This window comes from Corythoichthys intestinalis, chromosome 12 (assembly GCF_030265065.1).
Source record: "Corythoichthys intestinalis isolate RoL2023-P3 chromosome 12, ASM3026506v1, whole genome shotgun sequence".
NCBI classification, from domain to species: Eukaryota; Metazoa; Chordata; class Actinopteri; order Syngnathiformes; family Syngnathidae; genus Corythoichthys; species Corythoichthys intestinalis.
Window position 1 is genome coordinate 2,457,146 of NC_080406.1, and position 16,441 is coordinate 2,473,586.

General features: G+C 41.2%; 1 protein-coding gene across 3 annotated transcripts in view; it reads right to left on the reverse strand.

Moving 5' to 3' along the window:
- usp9 (ubiquitin specific peptidase 9) overlaps positions 1-16,441 on the reverse strand; it is a 78,786-nt gene that overhangs the window by 52,570 nt on the left and 9,775 nt on the right. For all 3 annotated transcript variants that reach the window (XM_057851714.1, XM_057851715.1, XM_057851713.1), the window contains exons 2-9: positions 12,751-13,014; positions 8,304-8,449; positions 8,001-8,080; positions 7,368-7,480; positions 4,898-5,116; positions 1,728-1,843; positions 1,396-1,647; positions 1,192-1,327 (exon numbers count right to left, since the gene is read on the reverse strand). In XM_057851714.1, the coding sequence (XP_057707697.1) occupies positions 1,192-1,327; positions 1,396-1,647; positions 1,728-1,843; positions 4,898-5,116; positions 7,368-7,480; positions 8,001-8,080; positions 8,304-8,449; positions 12,751-12,846 (1,158 nt within the window). In that variant the 5' untranslated portion in view covers positions 12,847-13,014. The remainder of the gene's footprint in view (positions 1-1,191; positions 1,328-1,395; positions 1,648-1,727; positions 1,844-4,897; positions 5,117-7,367; positions 7,481-8,000; positions 8,081-8,303; positions 8,450-12,750; positions 13,015-16,441) is intronic.

Sequence of the window (16,441 nt, forward strand, 5' to 3'; positions counted from 1 at the left end):
GGAAACCTTTATTTTTGGATGAATCTTAGTTACGGACGAAAACAGCTTTGAAAATGTGTCGACCAAAACTAGACGAAGGGGAACACATTTTAAAAACGACTAAAATTTGACTAAAAAGTATTTTTGTCCAAAAGACTAAGATGAAAAGTCAAAGGGCCGCCAAAAACAACACTGTGCGTAAGCAAAAATGAAGCGTTAATGTTAGAGGCGTGCAAAATTTCAGATTCTTAGATTATTCTCGATTCGGCCATGGAAGATTCGAGAACGATTCACAAACATCCAAATTCCGATTATTGAATTATACCATGCAAAGCGGAAATAAAAGCAGTCAGCACGGCCTTCGGGACGCAAAGAGGAACGGACCGAGAGTAAATATTATGTGCAGCTCATGCCGCTATGTAAAAAAAAAAATAATAATTTGACTGCAGCCGTCAGGCGCAACAAACAGCGCCCAGTTGCTAGTTGCTACAAACATACGGCAACATACGGCTATGGTAGATATCACATATATCTAGACTAGATGTGAAATGACAGACTTTCCCACGCTAGTAAACAGGCGCCATCTTAAAGCAGTAGACTTCTCTAGAAGGCTCTGTTGTAACGAACCTAATTACTTTTTATCTAAAATACCCCTAAATCGGCAAAATCTTGACTTGAATCTATCTTTAAATGATGAAACAGTTTTAAAACTTTCACATGTCGAAAGTAGACACGAGGGAAATTATGGAATAACGGGCACAATTTTAACAACTTTAACGGATGATTCACAACATTAAATGACCTCCAAACATAGCAAAGGTTACTATGTTTTTGTTTTGTTTTTTGAAAAAATGGAGGGGAAAAAACATGAAGGGTAACACCAGTTACTTACTCAATACTCAAGTTACTTACATCATTAAATTAAATGAATGTAGTTTAAAGCTGCTGATACAGAATGGGGACTTGAGTATTTTATTTACTGTTTTTAACCGGTAACTTCATACTAAAATAGTAGTTTGGTTTATTTAGCCTGAGAGGATTTTTGAACAATTTTGGAACAAATATACAAAACATAAAAAATAAAAATAAAAAAAATAAAAAATGGGGGCATCAATAATCGATTTATAATAGAATCGGAATGTCTGAATCGTAATTGAATCGTTAGGTGCCCAAAGATTCCCACCTCTAGTTAATGTCACGTAGCGAGCTTACCGCCATGCGCTCTGCAGTCAGCCATTCGTCCTCCTCAGGGTTGTGCCGGTGAGTGTAGTAGGAGACACTGGAGATCACCTTGTTGACTTCATTTAGTGCATTCATTTTGCCGTTAAAAGATGAAATTTGCAATAACCTGGCAAAAGATCAATTCCAGTTTTAATCCAAAGAAACTGCGCATTCACGTGATTTTGCGCTTCTTACCTAAGAATCATTTTTAACCTAAAAATCTCTAAATTCTTCACAGTCTCCTCTTGCCCCGGAACACGGGATGCAAGATTCTTCAGAGACTTGATTATCATGGACAGTGCGTCATTTTTGGCTTCATTCTTGGCCTCTTTCTTAAGCTCCTCGTCAGTCAGGTTCTCCAAAAACTGGGGGACCATCTCAATGACGGGGAGGAAGTACTTCTTCACTGTGTGCAAGGTGAGGAACTCGTAACACTGGCCAAAAGGCCTGCGGAGGAGGAAAAAGCAGGGCGAACATTCAGAAAAAGCCTACGGAGACACTTGCCGGATCATCCTGAAAAGCTTTACTTGATAAGTGCGGCGATGATCTGGACGTTCAGTGCTTCGCCACTCATGAAGCGATCGTGCAACATTTGAAACCCGTTTAACGTGCCAAACTTATTTATTAAGTCCACCAACCAGCCCTGCAATGGAAAGAAGAGTGTCAAGACAACGGCTACGTTTCCACGAACAAAATATTCAGATTAAAATTATGATTGGATGCACTGTTTTCATGGATACCTCTGAGGCTGCAGCGACTAATGGATTCGTAAAATGGTCACCAACGAATTTGATTTTTACTGGCAGCAATAAGCAGTCCCGTTTGAGCCTTGTTTCAGCGTAATGCGAGTTCACAGCTACACTCAGGTTTAGTCGCTGAATCAATAATGTTTACGCGAGAGTTAGAGGTGAGTAAATGAAGCCAATTGTATTGTTTGTATTCTTTGTTGATGAGACGTTACCACTTAGCACGGAGCACTAAGCTAGTTAGCGAATATGCTATTAGCACTCGAGTTATTGTTAGATAGTAGAGTGGTCTCATTTCTTTTTATCAAGAAATATAAACCCAGCTTATAGAGTCTGCTTTCAAAACAAACTCCCATTCAAACTGTAAATTGTCACAAGAAAGTATGCTTTAAAATTTGATTTGGATTGCATTTATGAACACCTGTTTTATACTTTACTAAACGTTTATTAAAAACTTTATAACTTTAAAACTGTACAGCTGTACAGTCCCTGACAAAAGTCTTGTCGCTTATCCATTTTGTAGAAACAATTGCTTACAATCTGACTTTTAATTATTCAATTGGTTTCAGAAAGCTAAGACCCTCCCAAATGATGTTGAATCTACAAAAATATATTTGTTTCACTGAAAAAAAGATTTATCATTTAATGAAGACATAAAGGTCCAATTTTGACAAGACAAACGTTTTGTCACCTACAGAAAGTAGTGTGAAAATTGAACAAAAAATGTACTTCAAATACAAAAATATTTCACATAACATAAGCGAATTAAGTAGTGGTGCTGTGAGATCCAAATTTAATATTCTGTATGACTTCCATGGGCTTCAGCAAGGATTCATACAATTTATTGTTGAGGTCATCAGGAACATCAAAGAAAGCAGTCTTGCATGCCTCCCAGAGTTCATCAACATTCTTGGGTTTCGTCTTCCAGGCTTCCTCTTTCATCCTGTTCATGTCTGGTGACTGGGCTGGCCAGTCCTGGAGGATCGTGATCTTCTTTGCCTCTCACAGCACCACTATTTAATTCGCTTTTGTTTTGTAACATTTTTGTATTTAAAGTACATTTTTTGCTCAATTTTCACACTACTTTCAAAACGTTTGTCTTGCCAAAATTTGACCTTAGATGATAAATCTCTTTTCGTTGAAGCAAATATATTTTTGTACATCCCACATCATTTGGGAGGGGTCTTAGCTGTCATATGAGTCATTTCTGAAACCAAATGAATAATTAAAAGTCAGGTTATTAGCAATTGTTTCTACAAAATGGGTAAGCGACAAGACTTGTCAGGGACTGTAGACTACAGTTAAGTTAGGAAGCTGTAATAAAATACTCATCTATTTTGACTTCATTGTTACTTACAACTAGTGCTGCAACAATTAATCGATTAACTCGAGTAATTCGATTAGAAAAAAGCTTTGAATCATATTTTGCTGCTTGATGGTTTTGAAAGTGTTTGCATTTTAGTTTTATTGATTTGGGTGGATACACTGCCCTCTAGTGGCAACAGTGACTATGACAACTCTTACATGGCTGAATCAAGATGCTCCCAGTTAAGACCAACATAAGGTATGTTATTGTTTGAGCTAATATGTTGGTTTATGTATTTGTAGTTTACTTTAGCGGTATATTTAGCAGTTTTTTTTTTGTGGGAATATGTGTTTGAACGATTTGTTAAAAGCATTGTAAAAAAATGTTAGCATTTTATCACATTTAAGTTAGTGGACTTTTGCTATGCAAGTTAGTCAATTGTTCTTTTGTTGTACTTAGATCCTTATTCATCTATTTTTTAATACCATGTGAGACTAAAGCTCATGTATTACAATTTATTTTTACATGCATTTATTGCTCTTATAAAATGAAAGTGCATAGTTTGAAGAAACACTCAGGAATTTTATTTTGTATTTGCATTTAATGCTCTATGAAAGTGTAATCTGAGCCAAAATAAATATTGTTGTAAGCATAAACACTTGTATATGTATTAGTGCTGCAACGATTAATCGATTAACTCGAGTATTCGATTAGAAAAAAAAGATTCTGATTAAATTTTGCTGCTTCGAGTATTCGTTTAAATAAAGTGGCGTTTTAATGGTTTATTTTGAAATTGCTTGCATTTAGTTTTATTGATTTGGGTGGATACCCTGCCTTCTAGTCTGCCTCATTTCACATAGCTGAATCCAGGTGCTCCCTGTTAAGACCAACATAAGCTAAGTTTTTGTTTGAGCTAATGTTTTTTTTTTTTTTAATGCACTCGTAATTTAGTTTACAGCTATATTTAGCCTATTTTTGTGGGAATACGTGTCTGAACCATTTGTTAAGAGCATTGTTAAAAAGTTAGCATTTTATACGATTTACACAGATACTCATTTATTATTTTTTTTTAAACCGTTTGAGGCTCAGCTTAGGTAACTTAATTTTTCATGTTCCTTATCCGATTACTCTATTATTCGAACTAATGGTTCATCGATTAATCGACTACTAAAATAATCGATAGCTGCGGCCCTAATATGTATGTATGTATTCTGCAACGTATTAATTGTTTGTAATCCAATGACTCGTTTATTCGAAATAACTGATCAATTGATTAATCGGTTACTTAACTAATTGATAACTGCAGCCCGGCTTAAGACATGCGTAAAACTACAAGCTAAATTGTGAAGGTCATTGAAAAAAAGGGACATCTATCAGATCATTCACAATTAATCCGATTAATTAATTATAAAAATAGTCGTTAATTGCACCCCTAGACACACTGTTGTTTTCGTCAACGATGCTGATCACGAAAATTTGGCAATGAACAATTTTTTTTTTTTCATGACGAGCTGGAAAAAAAAAAAAAAAAAAGAAAAGACGGAAATGTGATTTTATTATCCGAATACAAGTGTCAGTGTACACGTATCCAATGTCATCTAACAACGAGACAGTTTCATCACTGCTACGGTGATACTTATCGAACCTTAGGTGAGCGCGGGTCTGGCGGTCTGGCGAAGAGCTCGTCGTCGGCCAGCTGCGCTCCAGCGGGGACGGTCTCCGACGGCCGCGTGCCATTGTAGATGTGGAACTTGCAGTGAGGGTTCGTGGCCATGGCCAGAAGCTCTAGTAGGGGGAACCAGTCCTGAGAGAGCTTGGCCACACAAAGCTCCACCAAGCGGTGCGTGTTGGTGATGATACACCGCTGGGAGAAGGGAAAGAAAGATTTTCCATTATACAGGTGGTCCCATACCGGACTTACGTGATTTCGACTTTACGACACCAGAGTCTTTTCCTGAGTCTTTTGTTAAATGTTGACTTTTGTTTTGTGATGCAAGCTTTTATTTTGGCGAAAGAAATGTAAAATGAGCCCAATTCAGTTTTTTTATTTTATGCGTGTTAGCAAAAAACCTGAAATTAATCTCTCCTGTTGAAATGAAGTCTCCCGTTTCCCAATTAAAAACTGGTAATTTAATAACGGAAAACGAGCCATTATAAAACTGCAGCTGCAGCAGGGTCTTCTTTTTCATCTTGTTGAAAAACATAGTCTTCCGGGTCATGGCTCATTGTAAAAGCGAACGTCATGGAAAACACAAATATTGGACGTACTGTATGTACAGTGGTACCTCTACATACGATCGCTTCGACACACGAACTTTTCGACATCCGACGTAAAATTTGACTCGCCATTTGTTTCTACATCCGACGACATGCTCGAAATACGACGACAATGGCAGCACCGCAGACGAATGCACGGCGGATTTTCTTGTGTGACAAATCAACACAGGTTTCAGAAAAGGTTGGTACAGGTGGTGAAACAAGGAAAAAGTTGACGCTTACCTTCTAAATGAAGATGCAAATGACAAAAATATGAGCGTGGGGTGGGCATCCGTGAAATGGCTCAACAATACATCTCCACGGTCCTCCTCCGACCATCGTTCGCCAGTCTTTATAAGTTAAGCTGACAATTCTTATTGTGGTAACATCTCCAAAGAAATCGCCAGCTTCGCCACGTTTTCATCATTTCTTTCACAACTTATTCAACACAAAACGCCTGCTGTCTGCCGCAATTGACGGTGTTCTCAAGAGAACATTCAAAGTGAAAGTGAAACTCAAGCTCACCGGTCCAGGCACGTCAGCCCCGCGGTGCGTTCAGGTACACAAAAAAACGTCCGCCTTATTAGAACCCAATTCGTTACACTATTACAGGAATTATTATTATTCTTTTTATTATATTATTCCAATTTTGATTTATAATTTATTTGTTTTACTACGTGTAATTGCCGTTTGTAATAGCACCAGCAGTATTTTTTAAGGATTTAGTGCAGGTTTTTGGGCTGTGGAACGAATTAATGGAATTATAATGTATTCCTATGGGAAAATCCTGCTCGACATACGACCATTTCGACTTACAAACAAGGTCCTGGAACGGATTAACTTCGTATGTAGAGGTACCACTGTATTTTGTTTTTTGACTTCAGTTCAATAAACAGATATTGGAAAAAGGGATTATGGCTCGTTTTTTGTTATTGAATTAGCAGTTTTTGATTCTGAAACGGGAGATGATTCATTTCTCATTTTTTGTTAACACACATTAAGACAAACAGAATTGGGCTCTTTTTATGTTTTCCAAAATTAGAAGGAAAACAAATGGCCAAAAGGTACACGGACCCTATAGCAGGTAGTACTTCATTTTTTTTTTTTCCTCCTGTTGCACCTTGCAGCCCACAAGCTTTGAAAAAAAATAATCACATGAAACCACTGTCACTATAAGAGTTTCAATTTCGCCATCGACAGTTGCGACAAAATCAGGGTTTTTTTTTTCAACAACAACAACAACAAAAAAGCAAACCATTGCAAAAAAATAAATAAAAATCCGGCGAAAACCATGAAAAATCTATTTTAAAAAAATAAAAAAATTGGAAACATGAAAAATGCAACAATAAAAAAACTGCACGGAAAACAAAAAACAGCAACAACAACAACAAAAATGCAGAAATGAAAAAACTGCAAACAGGGGAAAAAATGCAAAAACCAAAAAAGAACCATGCCCAAAAAAGAAATAGACCAAAACCAGGAACAAATCACTTAAAAATAAATGAATAAATAAATAATAAAATTGAAAAAATAACACAGGCCATTGACCACAGGCGTTACAAAGCACTCATCAACTGCCATTGACTGTGCGAGACGTCAAATCCGTCAGAACGAACGTCAAGTGCCGACAATTCCGAGTGGGATCCAAATAACATTTTAGAAGAACGTGTTTCAAAGCCGATTTTTCATTAACAGATTTCTCCCAAACAGCTTGATATTATTCCAAATTAATAACAGTTTAAATTTTCAATACAGCATTAGCACAGAAAAAAAATTACAGTGGAGGTGGCTAAGGAACAAATATCAATAAGGGCCTAGTTCATTACCTTTAGATACATCAGCAGTGCGAGAGTACTCACATGAATTTCAAACTTCCAGCCGCTGACCGCCTCATCTGTTAGGATCTTGGTGAACGAGATAGTCAGACCATCTCGGAAAAACCTCTGACAGGCCTCGCACTTTACATCCAGTCCTGCAGGAACAAAAACATCATTACTGAGTGTTCAATAGGAAGCGTCTGTTGCATTTGTTACAGCGGCCTAGTAAGCCTCACAATAGCGGTGTAATTTTAGCTAATGCGACTGAAGTTTTCAGCTGACGAGACGAGGCCGAGATGAAAATTCACCATACTTTCCATCATAAATTCACAATGTGTGACATTTCATCATCGTATGTGTAGTTAGCATGCATCGCAGCAGTGCTAAATTAAAAACAAATTTGAGTTTTCGTTGACTAAAACTAGACGAACACCTTTTGAAATGACTAAAATAGGACCACGACTAGTAAGTATTTTCGTCGAAAAGGGCTGCCAAAAACAACACCGTACCGAACCGTGACTTTCATGTACCGTTACGCCCCTACTCTCTGTGTAAATATCCCATATCAAGACATTGACATCTTGCAGTCAGGTGCGGCATATATCTGAATTTTTTTGGGCAGCGTGCTTATCTATTGTCTGGAAATGACGGTACTACCGAGGCATCCACTCCTACCTTTTTTACTAAGGTCTATAGCAGCCTCCAAGAGGACTTCTAGCTCTCCTTTTGGCAAAACTGGAACCACCCAACGAGGCCTGGAAAGAAGCAGAGTGACCATCAACAAGAAATCTTAACAGATACTGAGATAAGCGCGTAACGGAACTCCACGTTACGCTGGTTGTGAAGTACAATCTCGCTATGAAATGCTGTAGAAGTTTATCATAATGTCGTTGGAAGTGACTAATTTACAGAAACATAACAATATATATTATTATGACCGTAGTAAACAGGTTGTGAGAGTGCAGGTTTCTTGCGTACCGGTTGATCATGTCATCTAGCTTGGCTAGGTCAGTGTGAGGGAAGGCGGGCTCTTCCTCCTCCATCGGAGGTGGTCCATCACCTTGCCCGTGCTCACCCGGTGGGCTCATAGGAGAGTTCTCATTAGATGAGTTTGGAGATGAAGTCTGAAATATAATAAAAAGACTCAAAAACGCACTCAAATTTTTCGCCCTCAAAAGCACGTTTTATTGGCTGATGACTTGACCCACCCCTGACACACACATGCACGTTGACGCTCACACAGCCCCGACAGAAATACATGCCGACAACATTCCGCCACCTCCGTCCCCTTCGAAGAGGAGGGATATAAGAAGTTTTTTTTCGGCCAGCAGCAGCCACTCCAAGTAATTTAAAAAAACACCAATGTTTTGGAGGAGGGAAAAACTACTCATTTTGCAACTGAAAGTCTGACCTGTATCAGAGTTAGCATAACAATAAACTGTGTGAACTTGCTAACCTACAAAACTGGAGTAAGAAGCTGCTTAGAGAGAAGTGTCCTGTTTGTGTTTTCTACTGTTAACATTAATTAAACCTTGAGAAATGTAGTGAAGTCTGTTGGAAACTATAGAACCAGCAAAACGTTAGCAAGAAGCTGCTTACAGAGAGACTGGTGCTGCATAACCTCATATGTTGGTTTGTTGGGGGGCGCCAGCTACCCACACTAGCGTTGCAATTACAATACAGTACTGTAGGAGCTAGAGCCTTTAGCCACCAAGCCCCTGTTTTATGGAACCAGCTTCCAGCTAATATTAAAGAAGCCGAGACAGTCTGCACATTTAAGATTAGATTAAAAACGTTCCTATTCAACAAAGCTTACGGTCAGGCTAGTTGAAGTCGGCGTAGACTCAAAGTTTAGTCTAAGCTGCACTAGAAGCTATAAAGCTGGGGGCAGTACAGCCACTGAGTTCTATCTCCTTTTTCTCACTCTACCTACCACTTATCTTAGTTTATTTCTATTTTACAATTTTAATATCTAGTGGTTTAGTCTCTTCATCACTAGTCACCCGGTGTCCCCTTTCCCCCCTCCCCTCTGGGGAAGGGCTATTTTTCAGCTGCAGCCTCCTGACTGTCCGGACCCCAAGCTGGATGGACGTCCTCGTGGCTACCCCCGTCTCATCTGGCTAGATGGACCCCTTCTTGTTCCTTTACTCCACTGCATCTTTACGGACTGTAACTTCGCCTGCTAATTCCCAGTAGCGGTCCTTGGGTTCCTGTCTATCCTTCCTGGGAGTGGATCTCTCCTGACTGTGGTACTCCCCAAGGTTTCTCATTTTTCTCCCGAAGACTGGAGTTTTTGGAGTTTTTCCTTGCCGACATGGAGGATCTAAGGATGGGGGATACCCAGGACTTGAATTTATTTATTCATCTTTGTTGCTTCATTTGCTGTTTCTGATTGTGTATCATATTGCCTATGCAAAGCCCTTTGAGACAACCTTGTTGTGATCCAGGGCTATACAAATAAAAATTGAATTGAAATTACAAAACATAATACAAACGGACACTTAAGACACTGATTAGCATACTCGCTAACTAGCTTAGTGGTGACGTCTCATCCACAAAGGATACAAACAATACAATTGGCTTAATTTACTCACCTCTGACTGACGCACGTTGGATCTAACAACACAAAAGACAATCTAACTCTCAACACTTTGTAATATTACTGATTCAGCAGCAACTCAACCTGAGTGTAGCAGTGAACTAACTCTCTCTCGGTCTAATCACTGGCGTGCGTGCGAGCAGCCTCACATTACACACAAACAAGGACCCAAACGAGACTTATAGCTGCCGGCAAAAATTGATGATCAAATTCATTGGAAACTAATCGATTGTTGCAGCCTTTGTATATTGAATGGTGTTTTCCATGTAAATGGCTCAATTCGTTCCAAGCTCGACTAAAAAGACCACACTAAAACTCACTGACATGTCCTCAGATTGCCTGTCTTTATTTGAAATGCTTTGTCTCCCCCTAATAGCGCTTTAGTGTAATGATTTATTACTATTATATCTGGTGTCCATCACTGTCAACAGCTGGAGTTTGCGTGGTCAAGGATGTACGTGAGCAGGTGTGAGGCACATGTCAAACAAGGAACTGGCAGCCAGCACGACCCATAGATGCGCAAGTGAGAAATATGAAATGTGGGGGTGTGCGGCGCAAGCTCCCGCCTGGCTGACCTACATATACAGCTTGCCTCTCACGTATCACCACAGCTCGTCAACACACAAACACACACATCCCTCATCCATCACTCAGGAGGCTCTGTTCATTGATGCCTTGTCTTCATTTCCCCCCCCTCTTTCCGTTCCCTGCACCCCTCTCTTTTCATCCCCTTGGGCATCTGTGTGCGCGTTACAATGTCTGGAACTGGGGTCAGGCACTTGAAATGTTCCTTAATCGTTGGTAAAAAAAAACTAATATTAGTGTTGTGTAAATTGATGACATCCATGAAGTTGGCCCCCCATCAGAAGCAAATATATAAAATTGAAGTCAATCCTTTGTGCTACATTTGTGCTGTAAAAAGTTTTGTTTGTGCTGCAATCATTTTATAGATAGAGGTATACGTTCAAGTGATTACGTCAATCGCAGTCCCTCTTTGGCGGCTGATGGAGCGTACCAACTCTCTAACAGAGGGGTGCCCCAACAACTAGCGCAAACGTAGCACAAACGAACAGGTCCATTTTGCAGTAAATGGGGGATGATTTTTTGAGAGGCCTCGATGAGTCAGTTCCGGCTGATTTTTTTTTTTTCGGGCCCACGATGGGTCACTTTTATTCTTTTTGGGGCGGGGCCCTCGTCACTTCCTGTTGATTTTTTTTGGGGGGGGGACTCGACGGGTCACTTCCTGTTGATTTTTTGGGGCGGGGGGCGGGGGGGCTTCAACGGGTCATTTCAGGTTGATTTTGGGGGGGGGGCCTCAACGGGTCACCTCCCGTTGATTTTTTTTCGGGGGCCTCGACGGGGCACCTTCCGTTGTTGACTTTTTTTGGGGGGGGGGGCCTTGTCGGGTCACCTCCCGTTGTTTTTTTTTCGGGGGCCTCGACGGGGCACCTTCCGTTGTTGACTTTTGGGGGGGGGGGGGGGGGGGGGGGGGCCTCGTCGGGCCACGTCCGGTTGATTTTTGAGGGAGGCCCTAATCGGGTCACTTCCTGTTGATTACTTTCGGGGTGGGCTCGACAGGTCACCTCCTGTTGATTTTGGGTGGGGCTCGACGGGTCACCCCCCCATTCATTTTTTTTGGGGGGGGGCCTTGACGGGTCACTTGTTGATTTTTTGGGGGGGGCCTCGACGGGTCACCCCCTTTTCATTTTTTGGGGGGGCCTTGAAGGGTCACTTGTTGATTTTTGGGGGGGCACGACGGGTCACTTGTTGATTTTTTGGGGAGGGCACGACAGGTCACCTCCCGATGATTTTTTTGGGGGGGGCCACGATGGGTCACTTCCTGTTGATTTTGGGGGGTGACCACCCCCCCTGTTGATTTTTTTGGGTGGGGGGCCTCGACGGGTCACTTCCCGTTGATTTTTTTTGGGGGGGGCCTCGACGGGTCACCCCCTATTCATTTTTTGGGGGAGCCATGAAGGGTCACTTGATTTTTTTGGGGGGGGGCACGACAGGTCACTTGTTTATTTTTTGGGGGGGGGCACGACGGGTCACTTCCCGTAAATTTTTTTTTGGGGGGGCCTCGACGGGTCACCCCCTATTCATTTTTTGGGGGAGCCTTGAAGGGTCACTTGATTTTTTTGGGGGGGGCACGACAGGTCACTTGTTTATTTTTTTGGGGGGGGCACGACAGGTCACCTCCCGTTGATTTTTTGGGGGGGGCCACGACGGGTCACTTCCTGTTGATTTTTGAGGGACCTTGACAGATCACCTCACCTCCTGTTGATCTTTGGGAGGACCTTGGCGGGTCACTTACGGCTTACTTGCTTTTTTGCTACTGAAAAGGTAGTGACTTAAAATATGTCCCCAAATCAACAAGTAACCTGTAAATGACTTAAATTGAAGAGGAAGGGACCTTTAAATGGCCAAAAAAGACTGCCTGTAAATGCTCTGATTTCTGTGCCACTGACATCACTAGACATTCAGTACCAGACATTCAATCCAGTCAAAATGAATTGAATGTCTGGCACGCACCATCTATGGCAGATAGTGAGGCAACATAGACACTATTCTAATGGAAGATTTTGGTAGCACCCTGTTCCTTTTATTTTTAAACGGTGAGCAGAAATATCAATACTTGGCGGTAGCATATCGATAACCTTGTGGGCTACAAAGTATCGCGATATAACCCCTTTTCGATATACTGTCACAATCCTAATATCTATGGTCGTGCACCCAATACAGAATATCACCTTGAGAACACGAACGCCCCAAACAAAGAAATTGCGATATAATAAATCCTCTATTTATGAGTTTTTAAATCCTGACCTGGTTTTGTGGCAACGGAGGTTGGCTCTGAGCGTCAGGTGCCTGGCCCTGGCTGTCATTGCCCCCCACCGGAGAGCCACGCGTGGTGGCCGTCATGCTCGCCACGGGGCAGATCTTGGCAATCTTGGCCTCTTTACGCAGCGCCGACCAGGATGGAAATCAGAGCCGCCTCAGCCGTGGAGCGGAGGGAAGAGAGGCCGAACGAGCGAGAGAGGGACACGAGCACCTGAAGATCTGGAAGTGCCGCTGAGACCATTGCATAACCTGATGACAGCGGGAAAAAGAAAGAATGAGGTAGGGATTAACCTGTAGGCAAGGGGAAATCACTCACTTTCTACTAGTGTTGTTTTCGCCATCGATAACGAAAGAAAATATTTCATCAACAACTTTTTCATGACGATGACGACGATAACGAGCTAAAAACGCGTCTTAGGAGACAAACATACCGACAAGAATGCCAGTTTTCGTCTGATGTGACGGGAACGATATGAAAATGTGCCATGGTTTCCGTCACATGTTCAAACTGTGTGACATTTTATGTGTAGTTAGCCTGCATCATTGCACTGTATGGCTGTGTCACTCATGTGATGTGCTGCGCCCACCCCTCCCAACTTACCCACTAGTCTCCTCTCCAGTCTCCCCATTGCTTATATAATAGAGTTCATATATTTTCCCCTCAAAAAATAGCCATTAAAATCTAAACCACTGGCAACAAAAGTGAGTACACCGCATGGGAACTACGTACATCCCTAAATGTCCAAATTGAGTACTGCTTGTCATTTTCCCTCCAAAATGTCATGTGACTCGTTACAGGAGTGCTGTCGACATTGCTGCAGAGATTGGGAGTCAGTCTGTTAGGGCTCGGACCGTACGCCGCACTCTACATCAAATTGGTGTGCATGACGGTCACCCCAGGCCGAAGCCTCTTCTGAAGGCGGTACACAAGTAAGCCCGCCCGTCTACTCAGACAGGAGGACATGGGTCCAGTAATCCATGTGCTTTGTTGAAAAGTCTTCAGCAAACCGTTTGCGGGCTTTCTTGTGTACCGTCTCCAGAAGAGGCTTCCTCCTAGGGTGACAGCCAAGCACACCAATTTGATGTAGAGTGCAGCTGACGGTCTGAGCACTAAAGGGCTGACCCCCCCCCCCCCCCACACCTCTTCAATCTCTGCACCAATGCTGACAGCACTCCCGTAACAAGTCACATGACAGTTTGGAGGGAAAATGACAAGCAGTACTCAATTTGGACATTTAGGGACGTACGTTTTTTTTCAAAGGGGTGTACTCGTTTTTGTTGCCAGGGGTTTAGATATTAATGGCTATATTTTGAGTTGATTTGAGGGGAAAATAAATTAACTCTATTATATTAGCTGCACACAGACTACTTTTCATTGTGTCAAAGTGTCATTTTGTCAGTGTTGTCCCATGAAAAGATATACTGAAATATACAGTGCCTTGCAAAAGTATTCGGCCCCCTTGAATCTTGCAACCTTTCGCCACATTTCAGGCTTCAAACATAAAGATATGAAATTTAATTTTTTGTCAAGAATCAACAACAAGTGGGACACAATCGTGAAGTGGAACAACATTTATTGGATAATTTAAACTTTTTTAACAAATAAAAAACTGAAAAGTGGGACATGCAATATTATTCGGCTCCTTTACTTTCAGTGTAGCAAACTCACTCCAGAAGTTCAGTGAGGATCTCTGAATGATCCAATGTTGTCCTAAATGACCGATGATGATAAATAGAATCTACCTGTGTGTAATCAAGTCTCCGTATAAATGCACCTGCTCTGTGATAGTCTCAGGGTTCTGTTTAAAGTGCAGAGAGCATTATGAAAACCAAGGAACACACCAGGCAGGTCCGAGATACTGTTGTGGAGAAGTTTAAAGCCGGATTTGGATACAAAAAGATTTCCCAAGCTTTAAACATCTCGAGGAGCACTGTGCAAGCCATCATATTGAAATGGAAGGAGCATCAGACCACTGCAAATCTACCAAGACCCGGCCGTCCTTCCAAACTAGGAGAAAACTGATGAGAGACGCAGCCAAGAGGCCCATGATCACTCTGGATGAACTGCAGAGATCTACAGCTGAGGTGGGAGAGTCTGTCCATAGGACAACAATCAGTCGTACACTGCACAAATCTGGCCGTTATGGAAGAGTGGCAAGAAGAAAGCCATTTCTCAAAGATATCCATAAAAAGTCTCGTTTAAAGTTTGCCACAAGCCACCTGGGAGACACACCAAACATGTGGAAGAAGGTGCTCTGGTCAGATGAAACCAAAATTGAACTTTTTGGCCACAATGCAAAACGATATGTTTGGCGTAAAAGCAACACAGCTCATCACCCTGAACACCCCATCCCCACTGTCAAACATGGTGGTGGCAGCATCATGGTTTGGGCCTGCTTTTCTTCAGCAGGGACAGGGAAGATGGTTAAAATTGACGGGAAGATGGATGCAGCCAAATACAGGAACATTCTGGAAGAAAACCTGTTGGTATCTGCACAAGACCTGAGACTGGGACGGAGATTTATCTTCCAACAGTGATCCAAAACATAAAGCCAAATCTACAATGGAATGGTTCAAAAATAAACGTATCCAGGTGTTAGAATGGCCAAGTCAAAGTCCAGACCTGAATCCAATGGAGAATCTGTGGAAAGAGCTGAAGACTGCTGTTCACAAACACTCTCCATCCAACCTCACTGAGCTGGAGCTGTTTTGCAAGGAAGAATGGGCAAGAATGTCAGTCTCTCGATGTGCAAAACTGATAGAAACAAACCCCAAGCGACTTGCAGCTGTAATTGGAGCAAAAGGTGGCGCTACAAAGTATTAACGCAAGAGGGCCAAATAATACTGCACGCCCCACTTTTCAGTTTTTTGTTAAAAAAGTTTAAATTATCCAATAAATTTTGTTCCACTTCATGATTGTGTCCCACTTGTTGTTGATTCTTGACAAAAAATTAAAATTTTATATCTTTATGTTTGAAGCCTGAAATGTGTCGAAAGGTTGCAAGGTTCAAGGGGGCCGAATACTTTTGCAAGGCACTGTATATTTATAATTGCTCTTTACCTAAAAAAAAAAAAAAAAGTTTTATCCGATTACTCGATTAATCGATAGAATTTTCAGTCGATTACTAAAATATTCGATAGCTGCAGCCCTAGAACCAACGCTGGATTTATGTTGAAAAAGTACAAAAGCCGTATCGCATACAAACAGGAAGGATCGGATTTGCTCGAGGATTCAAGGTAATTATTATATTTTTCATACCATTCATGCATTTTGAAGCGTTGTGAAAAAAAATCAATGGGAGAAATTAGCCACTACAGCATCGGCAGAAATTAGCCACTACAGCATTGGCATTATACTTCGCAATATTTACGTAAAATAAATCCTACCTGCACGTTTTTTTTTTTTTGCTTTTAACCAAGAATCGAGACTGTTTTACATCCATATCTATAAAGAATTTGGGGATTTAAGCATTTATTCACAATAATTTTCAACGGAAAAAGCTCTTTGTTTACATTTGGCGGCCATTAATTTCCTAACAGACTAGCATCGTACTTTGACATATTTACATAAAATAAAGGCTAACTGCACGTTTTTTTTGTGTTTTTTTTGCTTTTAACCAAGAATCAAGACTGTTTTACATCCATATCTATAATGAATTTAGGGATTTAAGCATTT